Raw genomic sequence first — 12,230 nt, 5'->3', positions numbered from 1 at the left:
TAATTATTTATGATCCTAGCATTATTTAGAATGTGGTCCTAGCATAGAGTATAGGTGACGTGAAAAAAACACGTGCATCAATGCATGTAACACGATTAAGATTTAACAAAAAAATTTAACTGAATATCATATTTATCACAACCCCCCCCCCCTCCCTCACCAAATTTTTTTTATTAATCTATGTAATGTAAAGTAATTTGAATGGTATTTTGGGTTTTTGTACTAGTAGATGGATTTAATATTTTTATTTAAGATGGTATTTCGTAGACACATTTTTTATAAAACTTTACATGAGTGAAAAATTGATGTTTATTTTCCAATTTATATTTCAGATTCAATATAATGGTCTCACACTTGAGTGTAGTTGCATATAGTAATTTAATATTCCGAGCATAATAGTAAAACATTCCAACCGGAAAATTTCAATTGCCTTTGATTCTATACCCTTTTTTTTTTCCCTTCCCTTAAAATTTTCATGAACTAAACAAAAGGGTCAAAAAAGCAAGTGTGCAAAAACACAATGGAAAGAAAGCCGGTTTGTAATGAATGGAATTTGGGTTTGGGTCGGGTTTGAAATGATTATAGAGATGATTTCTTTTTCTTATTTATTAATTTTGCCTCCCTAACCACCTAGTAACTAGGTAGGTCCTCTCCCAACCCAACTAACATGCTACAAACATCACTTTCCCAAATATATGTTGTTTGCAACACTAAAGTCCCGATTATTTGACAATGCAATTTTACATAGAGGTAAAAAAAAAAAAAAAAAAAAAAAGCCTAAAAGGTAATTGCTATTGATATTTGATAACCTTCTATATTATCAAAGAAAATTACAAAAATTAGCTGTTAAATTAATGCAGCTCATTATTGGTTCTTTATATATATATATATATATATATATATCTTCTCCTTCTCTTGTCTTACTTGTAGTGATTTACAAAAAAAAGAGGTAATGTCTTGCTTTTGTTCATCACTAGAAGTTATTTTTTCATCAGACCCAAAACGTAAAAACCGGCTTTTCCTCCAACTTTGGCCTTGTCCTCTTTACCACTTTTCTGTAACGAAAAACTCCAACTTCCTCTGCCTCCATTTTCCTCTTCTTTATCAATGTCATTTTCTTCATCAGCATGGCCATCCATGTCTTTTGTTTGGAATTTCAGCTGTTTTTCTGTTGAAGCCAGTTAGAAAAGACTTCAAGGGTCTTCATGTCAGCCCTGTAATGCTTCTGTGTGAATTCAAGCAGCATAGGCCATGTGAAATCCGGATATACCCGTGGACACAAAGTGTCCACCAATTCACTTGGTGGGCTTACCACCTTATCATTTTTTGGACACAAAAAGAAAGCTAGAGATTTCCTTGGTGTTTTGCTGTTCACCACTGCCCTATGCAAGCAGCTCTTGTATCTTCCATTTGAAAGTGCCTAAAATAAAAATACACCAAACCCCATTAATTAATTAAACTTCTACATGTACAATTAATCCAAATTTCCAGATTTCAAATTCATATTATATACAAACTTTTGCAAAAATAATAGCTAGAACATATATAACATACCATGAAGGTGTCTCCGATGTTAACAACAAAAGCATTGAAATTTGGGCTAATTGATCGCCATTCCTCGTCTACAAACACTTGGAGTCCACCAACTTGGTCTTGGTGAAGGATGGTTAAAGAAGTTGGATCACAATGAGGCCCTGTACCTAAAGTAAGGTCAGGTTTTTGACATGGTGGATAGTAGTTGAGCCTCATTATCGAATCGTTCTCTTCAAAATATTCCCTATAATGAGCTCGGCTTACGCCTAGGCTCATTCCTAGGAGTTCCATGATCCCCAGAGAAAGAGTGCTCATGGCCTCGCAATAGTCCTGGTAAACCCTCCTAATGACAGCAAAAACAACCAACAAAGAATGGAATTAGTACAAACTGCATGAACAAAAAATGGAAATCGAAAGCTAATAACAAAAAAGGTAGCATTTGTATGTACCCAAATGGCTTGAAATCTTCACCCATTGTGTTAGATAAATAGTCTCGGACTATATCGGATGAATTAGGTTGAGCTGAATAGCGAAAAGAAAGTGTTTCTTTCCAAGGTAGCTTGTTGGAGAACCTGCCAGTGAAACTACTAGCATAACCACAGTGCTCACCAACTTTCCTCTGTGCTCTCTGCTTTGCTAACATGGGCAACTCAAAGAAGTGGTCCATGTATTGGTGAGCATCAGCAATTAGCTTATCATCAACACCATGATTGACAACAAGAAAAAATCCATGCTTTGCGCAAGCCTTGCCAACAAGTCTGGAGGCTTCCATTGCAGCAGTTGGGTCACCAGAGAGGAAACCTTTTAAGTCGATAAGGGGAACTTGAAGCTCTGGTGCATTGGCACAAGGCTTTTCCTCGTCTGGCCATATGAACTGCTCTGGTATGTGCTGTTGGTGTTTGAACACCGAGGCATCAAAAACTAGTTGCTTTTGCTGCTCATTGTGTTCTTCTTTTGGTGGGAGAGGCATGGAGGGTATGTTTGTGATGCACTCAATAGCCATTGCATTAATGAATTTTAGAAGCATAGAGTAAATCTGTGTGAGAGAGAGAGAGAGAGGAATACAGTAGTATTTATGTTATGGGAAAAGAGGAAGAGGGAGTGAAATAAGTTTGAGAGGTATGACAAAAGAAAAGCCAAAGGCCGCCCTCATTGGGGAGATCGGTGAACATAATTTGGGATCTTATAGCAAGCGCTTTCACAAATAAAGCTTTCTTTTTTGCAAAAAGGGCTTTGTAAAGTGGTGTATTTGCAAGGGGGCCCGGGGGTGTTTTTGAATGGAGGCAAAAATAAAAATTTACCCAATGCTCCAAATTCCAGGAGTATTTGTCTTTAATATTGTTGCCAAGAAATCGTTTCCCAATGGGATTTTGGCTGTTTTTGGTGAGAGAAATGCTAGTGTCACCCTCTTGGGACATACACTTTAAGCAAAAGAGTGTTGTTGTTGATGCCACTTTCAAGTCCCAACAGTTGGTTCTACCTAATGGCTAAAAAGCCCACCTGGGAAAGCCACCTCTTCATGGAAACACAACCTACTAAAACCTTTGGGAAATTCCGACCAAACAAAAAATATTGGAAAGTTAATGCAAGATGTGAGAAATGACTATGACTTCCCCACTACAATATGTCTCTATAGTTCACTTCTCTCTCTCTCTCTCTCTCTCACCAATTTCATTCTACTAATTTGAAGAAATTCAGAAAATTTTGAAGTACTACAATGAGAAAAGAGAAATTTGACATTGTAGAATCATCATTCCAAGTACTTGGGTTGGATGTTGTATATTGTGACAAAAGTATACAATGAGGCAGCTTTTGTATTAGCAAGGGCTAAGATATGATTGCCAATCCAACATGGCAGTGTGTGCAAGTAAGAGACAAATATTTCGCAAGGATTTTTCACAGGAACAAAATGACTGAAACTTTAAAGGGCTAGGGGTTTTCATGTTTGGTTTGGTAGCCTAACAGTCAGCATCAAGTAATGCTTATCCTTCTTTATAAAGTTCATTGTTTAAATTTGGAAGGGGCAACAACTTATTTGATATGAGTAATTGGAAAGGGCTAATGTATGAGGTTGGGAAGGAGAAGTGTCTACTCTGTGAGTGTCCGAGTGCATGTGTGTGTATGTGTGTGTGTGTGTGTGAGAGAGAGAGAGAGACAGAGAGAGAGATCTTGGTCTGTAAATCCATGCGAAAACAAGGGCCCTTTCATATGGTTAGAAAGTAGCATGTAATGGTTTAACTATGTCTGCTACTTTACTACATGCCCTTTCATATCAAAACTGCTGGTCATTTCAAAATAGACACTATTACTTTTTTCTAATCAATCCTTTTTCCCCCCTCACTAACGTGGGTGTTTAAGATTCTTAGAGCATCAGGTGACTAATCAATCCTTTTTCTGTAAAGAAAAAATCATTTCAGCCAAACAAAGACAAATTATACAAATCTCCAATTTTTCAAAGACCAAGGCATCAACAACCCTTCCTCGACTATGAATTTTATTTAGAATAAAAAGCAGCAGTTACATCCTGGAGAAAATGTTATTTTAAGAAATAATGACTCTCTTCAATCCAAACAAAAAAATCATCGATGCCTAAAGCACATTTTGCTAACAAATGAGCCTTAACTATAACACCAAAAATTTTACAATTATATGCACATTTAACTAGGCAACAAGTAACTTTGTTTTTATCTCTCTAGATCTTCCAAAACAAAAAATAGAATCAATGCATTAATAAGCTTCTGATATCATCCACCAATTGCAACAAATACGAGTTAGGCTGATTTGAGGAATCCATCACTGCATAGTCTGCATTGATGATTACCTTTGCATCACCTTCTAAAATGGTATGTTTGATCTCTTGACTAATCACCAGATCAGTTGCTCATCTCAACACTAATGCTTGTCACGCAAGTCTTAGTAATCTTATTATTAAATGATATGTACTTTTGTATTTGAGGTTCTTAAGTATGTGACATGTAGCAACTGAACTTGTTTGAATACAATTTAAACTTTTTTTTAAAAAATTAAAATTTTTCAATTTCAACTTATTTTAACTATGGAATTAGCTGAATTTAGTATCTTCCGACTACCTTGCCTATACTCTAATCTCATATTACCTCCCCCCATTATGTTTAGAGTCTTTCATGGTTCTTCTAATATATGCAATGCAGGTGATGTACAATATTAATTTCGATCTTTGAATAATTTTTTTAGATAATTAAATTATACTGAGCAATCATCAATTCAAATTCAAATTGTATAATGACGAGCTATGATTATGTTTAGAATTTTTTTAATAAATTTTGAATGAGGAAATTAGGTTCCAACCTTGAACATATTTATCGGAAACATCGAAAAATTCCATTTGACTAAGGGATTATTGGCATATTTAGATTTATATGTAATAATATAGTATACTATAATTGAAGTTCAAAAGAAACTGTAGTAATGAAATTTTCTTATTATAAAACTCACGACTCTGTAAGTAGTAATTAATATATGTGATTGCAAGAGCAATTCATATCATGTTTCCAATCATTTTAATATTAGCTTTTAAGCTACTCAACACTTTTTTAGTTTCCAGATTTCAACATCAAAGCAGCCTTAAATTAATATTTCTAGGATTGTCCTAAGATAATCATTCCAAGATGAATCTCCCTATTATGAATGGTTTGGGAGCAGGTTACCCAAAACCAATATCTGTGACTATTCTTATTGGAGAACCAAAGATTAAAACCCAATTTGGATCCTCAAAAACATAAGCACCAAACAATACGCTAGTTTTTGTGATTATAGTCGGTAAATAATTTTCCACTCCTTCCAATATTTTTGCACAGCAAGTCCTTCATCAAATAAATTTGAAAATCCCAAGGATACCAGTGGATAGAGTGGCGGAGGGAGGTTGCAGAAGGTAATAGCCCCCATCTTTTTTAATTCCTCCCTCCTATTATTAGAACTCTTCTAGTATGATAATTTTTGTTTCAAAACCATAATATAACAGACTATGAGTGATTGTCTATCATTTTCATATGAACTCACCACTCACAATCTGCAAGGTGGGAGTTATAATTAAATTTGTGGCATACAAGTTGTGTCAACAAATTTTCTCCTCCTATTATTACTAAAATTATAAAATATATGTTAATTTACTTAATGATGTTAGAATAAAGTTAAATGATTAAGTTCATAAATTTCTAACAACTTAGTTTTTTAGACAATTGATAATTTGTCAAGATAACAGCGCAAGTGGTCTTGAATTTAGAGTATGTCTCTACTTTACCTCTCATTTATTTATTTATTTATTTATTTTAAATCATGTGTTGCATCCCACTTTAGAGGGAAAAGTGTTAGGATAATGATTAAATGATTGAATTTTAACTATTTTCTAACGGTTTAAACTTCAGGCACAATTCATAATTTATCTAATGGTCTTATTATGATTAAAAATGACAGTTCCATATATTTTAATAACTAATATTTCTTTTAATCTCCTTTTTAATATAATTTATGTCATACGTAATAACTTAAATATGGTGAATAAAACTTTCTTAAAAAAAAAGTGAATGGAAAACATATGCCTTTACAAATAGAATATTAATTTTAATAAAAGTAATTAATCTTTGCAATTTTTTTTAAAGTTGGCTACATAATTAGTTTATAAAATTTAATATTCAAGTTTCAAGGTATAAGTAAATTATGGGGAAATCATCCCCCTCCCATGCATATATTTTAATTCTATGTTTGTTTTGGTGTAAATTGTTATTCAAAAAATATTTTCAATGTTTTCAGATGTTTATCATGTCGTAAAATTCTAGTCAAAACGAAGTGTTTTAAGTCTAAAAAGAGTGTAAAATGTTTTCCGCCATCAACCCCTTCTCAGTGTCCAAACCTAGCACTTAAAAAAAGAGAAATGATATATTCACAACATTTTTACAACAAATCCTAAGTGGCAAGTTGTTACTGGTTGTTATTGTTGAGGCAAAAAAGTAATCTTCGTGTTAGGTTCAAATTTGAACTAATAACAACTAACCACCTATAATTTGTTGTGAAAATGTTATAAAAATGTTGTGGAGGTTTAGGTGGTATTTTGTGGAGGTTTTATTTATGCCATCGAAAACTTCAAAACCACCAAAATATTCCTAAAATGCCTAAATTGGCCAAAATACCCATCGAAAACTCCCAAATGACCAAAATGTCTAATGCTTAAACTACCCCTGAAATCCATAAATAAAAAACATATCCTTAAAACCTCCAAAATAATAAAAAAGGAGTCCCCGAATCATCAAAATGACCGAAATACCCCCGGCCCCCCCCCCCCCCCCTCCCAACACTCAAAATTATAAACATACTCATGGAACCCTAAAATGACCAAAATACACTTAAAACTTCAAAATTGACAAAATTTCCATGAAAACTCTAAAATTACCAAAACACCCTCCCCAAAATTTCAAAATATCCCTAGAACCACCAAAATGACCAAAATACCCCTGAAATCACTTTGGCCATCTCAGACATCCAAGGGTAGTTTGCTTAATTTGGAAATTTTGGGGGTTATTTTTGGTAGAGGTTTCAAGTAATTTTGTTCCTTTTGGAGGTTTTAAGGGTTTTTTGATCATTTTGGTGGTTCTAGGGGCATTTTGATAATTTTGGTAATTTCAAAACTATATTGATCATTTTGAAAGTTCTCAGAATATTTTGGTCAATTTTTTTTTCAGGTATTAAGATTGAATATATGAAAAACGGGTTATCTTTCTGCTTTGAATTTTTATGTTTTTTTTTTTTTGTTATATTTAGTTTGGTCCTTTGAGCAAAATATTTGATTTCACCACTAACTGGATGGGGCCACTGTGACAAGATAGTGAATAGGAGATGGCAACTAACCATGGTGGTGGGATTGACACATTGTCTTGCAAATACAAAGCCTTTGAGTTTCTCCAAAATAGGTCACTTTGAAGTTGATATAAGCGTCTAGGTTGGATTGTTCAACTAGAAAAGGAAAGAAGGAAAGTGAGTGCCATGTAGAGGACAACATGGTTCAATTCATTTCGTCATCCACTAAAAGATCGCTAGCTTTTTGCCCCCATTTGTTCCATCATTTGCTCGTGGGTCCAATTGAGGTTACTATTTTTATGGAATAATATGGGTACCCTTACCATCTCAAATTCTCAATTAATTTGGTTGATTTATTATTATTATTATTATTATTATTATTATTATTATTATTATTATTATTAAATGAGTTTTACACACGTGGAGTGGGGTCAAAAGGAAGCTTTGTGCAACAATAGTCACTTGTTACATACTTGGGCTAGTCTCAATCAAACTCAGTTGTCTTTTTGCTTTGTAATTTGATGACCTCCCTAATATTTGAGGTTTTCTATGTTAAATTGTTTTGGGATGAAAGAGGAAAATAGGAGTAAGAATGCGTACCAAATCTTATTCCTCTCATATCCCGTAAAATTGGTAACTCTCTGCATTTCAATCTCAAATGCTATTTGCAAGTTGTTTTTCCCCCCCAACTTATCCTTTTTTCCCCTTCCAGGATCTGGCAAGCAAACCATAGAACAAAAAAATATGAATAATCCGTCTTTTAAATGGTATTAATTTTTTTTTTTTTGGTTGCTAAGAGCTCTGTAGTTTAATTGACACATCTTCATGGCCCATGCACAAAGTATTTGGGGTCTAGGTGAAGTAGTGAGTCTACACCTCCGCTACTCACAACTCGCCATATGGCATGTTGTGGTTGTTTTTATGATCTTAGCATTTTTCACCACAAACATGTCTCTTATTTATTAAAATTTGGGCAAATTTTTTACAAAATTGGCTGAATGTGGTTGGATCTCACCAGATCGGATTGTGATCTTGCCAAATCTGGTTGGATCTGACTTGAGTTTATGTATATCATTGGTTGGGTTGGGTGGCTCGGATTTTGGAGAAGAAAATCCGCCATTGGACCTGCTGGCATTAGTTCTTGGAGGTGGAGACCCACTGTCGACTAATGGGAGCTTTTAATTGGGTGGATTACAGGTTGGATGCGTTCGGTTTGGTGGTTTCCGGTCAAGTCTAGACACCCCTACTTCTTAGCAATAATGACTAAGAAAATGAGAAGGATAAATAAGGATGCAAAGAAACTCTTACTTTTATTTGGCAAATTAATTTATTTTTTAAATGCAAAAGATGATTTGATTACAATGCTAACGCATCCCCAAATTTATGGAAACAAATTATAAGAAAAAAAGAAACACAATAAGTAAGTATAATAAGTGTTCTCTAATTTCCTAAATTATACTTAGGGCCATTAAACTTATATTCTCCATCAAAAGAGAATTTGAGTCTTTGACCCATATTATATAATCACTTAAATAATTTACTTTTTTAAAGGGTAAATTACAAAAGTCTCCCTTAAGGTTTGGAGGAATGACATACCGTCCCAAAACTTAATTGAAATGACACATCATTCTCTTTAAATTTGAAAGAAATCAAGTAATCAACACATTAGTTCTTCAGTTAATAAAATTAATAAAATATTCCAAATTTAAAAAAGTTGGTGAAAGTGTGTGTGGTATAGTGGAATTATAGAGGGAAAGAGAAAATTACCAAAGGTAGCTAAATTTGCAGACCCACTTAGAATTGCTAACATGCAACAGAGTTTAATGACCTAAATAGTTCAAATTGAAGCATGGATATTTACTATCCTTAATACATTGAAAAAAGTATTTGAGAAAATGCTACTATAAGTTAAATTTGAGAGAGAGAGAACATCCATAGCAAAAAGTCAAGTGCCTATATCTTTATTATTTTACATGGTTTGTTACCATATATTAGCTCTAAAAATGAGATTTAAAATATTGATATTTTAATTTTTTTTTAAATCTTAAATAGGATTGTGTTTAATAAATTTGGAATAAGATTATATAATATACTTGAGTTTTGACTAAAGTATCCAACACTAACGACATGTAAAATAAACTTCATCAATAGTTTCACTCCAAAGGCACATCAATATGATTTAAAAGCATTTGAGTCTTCGGTGAAATCCCTTTCTCATCATTAAATTTATTGGACAAATAAAAAGTAGTGGTGACATGTTTCACATATTATAGATAGTAAAGGTGAGTTATTGCTATATTGATTTAGAAATTAGACGCACCTCTTATCCTTGAGCAATATAAAGACACAAAAAATTTCATAATTTTTGCTATAACTTGTCACATAATGAGTTGTAAGTAGTGGATGTGTGAACTCACTATTTGACCACCACCATTCATTAATCATCACATGACGAGTCATAAGAATAATTATAAGATTTTTTTATCCTTAAAATTTTCCCTTACCCTTTCCCCTAGCAAGGTTTGACTTGGAACATTTAGGTCCCATTTTCTGAGTGGCTCTTTTAAAACAAAAATACAACATTATACGTCGATTATGAACCATGAATCATCCCCAAATCTCAAATTTCTCAAACGCATAAAACCTTGTTAGAATACTAGGGCTCAATCAAATTGAATCACATATTGCCATCTGTTAAAGGAAAACACATCTACATAGGATGGAAATGTGTGTAGGAGCACTACGATCACATCACATCCTTGAAGAAGTACAATATATGTGTTTCACTTTTAATAATTTTTTTTTTCTTTGACAACAGGGCGGAGCTACATGCATGAGTTATGGCTCCTCCAAAAATTTTAAAAATATTTTAATTCTATATATAAATATTTAATATTTTAATTATTAGCCTACAAAAATGGGACTCACCCCCTCCTCCTCCAATATTTGAGCTAGTTCAAGGATACTTTTAAAAAAATTGTCTAATTGATTTAATAGTTATAGAGGAATTTTTTTTTCTCACATTTATTTTTTATTGTAAAATGTATTTTTTGTATTTGTTAAAGTTTTGAATCATTCATGTCTTAGAATACTTCATTAATTCAATTGAAATTTTTTTACTCACTTTGGTAGATAATTTGGTAACTTATATTAAAAATGAAAACTTTAAGGTTTCACTATGAAGGATATTAAATTATATGTGTGTATAGATGTATGTATTTGTTCATATTTATGAAATTTTGTATAAGCTAATAAATTAATATCAAAAGTTAGCCCCCACAAATAAAAATTTCTGGTTACGCCCCTGATTGGACATGAGTTGTTTCTCTAGTTGACTAGCATTAAATCTTAGTCCAAAACACAAGAAGGAAAATCATCACCCTTTTTTGAGGGCAAAAACACAAATTTGGACTTGTAGGAGTCCAAGTCTTGAATTAGTTTGGGAGAACCTTAGGGGGGATTTGTTATTTGGGAGTTCTCCTCTAAATGTGTATACACTTTGTAATCTTTCTTTGATATAATGTATTCTTCCATTATTATTTGTAGACGTAGGTTATTGCCCAACCAAACTCATAGTGTTCTCTTTTGTGTAAAACAGTTTTGAATAATGTTGTATATAAATTATAAAGAAAAAGTAAATTAAATTAGAGAAAAGAAACATATATATTTTGAGATATTAAAAATTGGTTTAGTAGCTTCACTGCATATTTGTAGCCTTCTTAAGGTAAGATTATTATTTTTTTAAATCATGAAACCAAAAATAAATGCAAAAGAGTAACGGAACCATGAAAATCAACTAACTTGTGTTGTGTTCACATATATTATACTATGAAATAAAAGTATACTCAACTCCCTGACTGTCTTCCACTCATCGATAGTGTGACATTAAAACATGGTGTAAGCAAATGTATATGCATGTCTTACAGATGATTTAAAATTAAACCATGGTAGAATATGACTTTACATTGCGCACTAAATATTCTCTCTACTTATATACCAAAAACAAAAACTAACTAACCAAATTACCTAAACCTAAATCATATTTAAGCCCTTAATTTAAAAAGAAAAAAAGATTATCCGTAGGGGTTTTGGTGTTTTGATAGTGGTGGGAAGCCAGTATAACGGAGGTGGTGACCCCTCAGATTCCTTCTTCTCTCTCTTTCAAATGTTTTGTTAGTCTCAGATATTTTATTTTGGTAATATATAGTGAAATAGTGCCTTTTATTTAACAATTCACAATATTCTTGTGACTCTCTATCTCTTTCTAGAGTCTTATCTAGTTAGTTATTACTATTAGTCCTTACTTATTTTTTTTTGTTTTTTTTTTATATACTAAAACAACAGGTGTGCTAAAAGACATGAAGAATAGTGAAAAGTGTGGTGTAAGCTTAGACAATTAATGAGATATTAATGAGATAACAGTAAAATAAGATAATGTGAACTTTTGGGTAATAATAAAAAAAAGCTTAATGATAGAGGAAAAAAAATGCTAAATGCAAAATTAGAGTGTCACTTGGCAGGACCTCATGCACTCTCGCATGAGATCTCTGAGAAAGAAACATTTTGTAACAACTTTTATTCTATAATATTCCTCAAAAAAAAAAAAAATTTACTCATTCCTTGAACTGAATAATTATAATGGTTATGTGTGTGAAATTTATAATTGTTGTTTCACTGCATATTTAAAGCCTTCCCAAGGTAAGATTTAAAAAAAAAAAAAAATCATGAAACCAAAAATAAATGCAAAAGAGTAACGGGACCATGAAAATCAAATAATTTGTGTTGTGTTCACATATTAAATACTATGAAATAAAAGTATATCCAACTCTCTCACTGTCTTCCACTCATTGATAGTGCGACATTAAAAC

General features: G+C 32.5%; 1 protein-coding gene across 1 annotated transcript; it reads right to left on the bottom strand.

The window, feature by feature from the left end:
* Nucleotides 1–793: 793 nt before the first annotated feature.
* Nucleotides 794–2,687, bottom strand: LOC142619216 (gibberellin 20 oxidase 1). The gene is made up of 3 exons (XM_075792287.1): nucleotides 1,983–2,687; nucleotides 1,555–1,876; nucleotides 794–1,420 (listed from the first exon to the last, which is right to left on the bottom strand). Exons 1-3 carry the CDS (start codon nucleotides 2,558–2,560, stop codon nucleotides 1,157–1,159), a joined length of 1,164 nt encoding a protein of 387 aa, XP_075648402.1. The 5' UTR covers nucleotides 2,561–2,687; the 3' UTR covers nucleotides 794–1,156.
* Nucleotides 2,688–12,230: the final 9,543 nt, after the last annotated feature.

The sequence above is a fragment of the Castanea sativa genome, chromosome 12, assembly GCF_040712315.1.
Source record: "Castanea sativa cultivar Marrone di Chiusa Pesio chromosome 12, ASM4071231v1".
Classification (NCBI taxonomy): Eukaryota; Viridiplantae; Streptophyta; class Magnoliopsida; order Fagales; family Fagaceae; genus Castanea; species Castanea sativa.
Note: the sequence above shows the minus strand (reverse complement) of the source record. Positions and strands in the feature narration are given on the sequence as shown.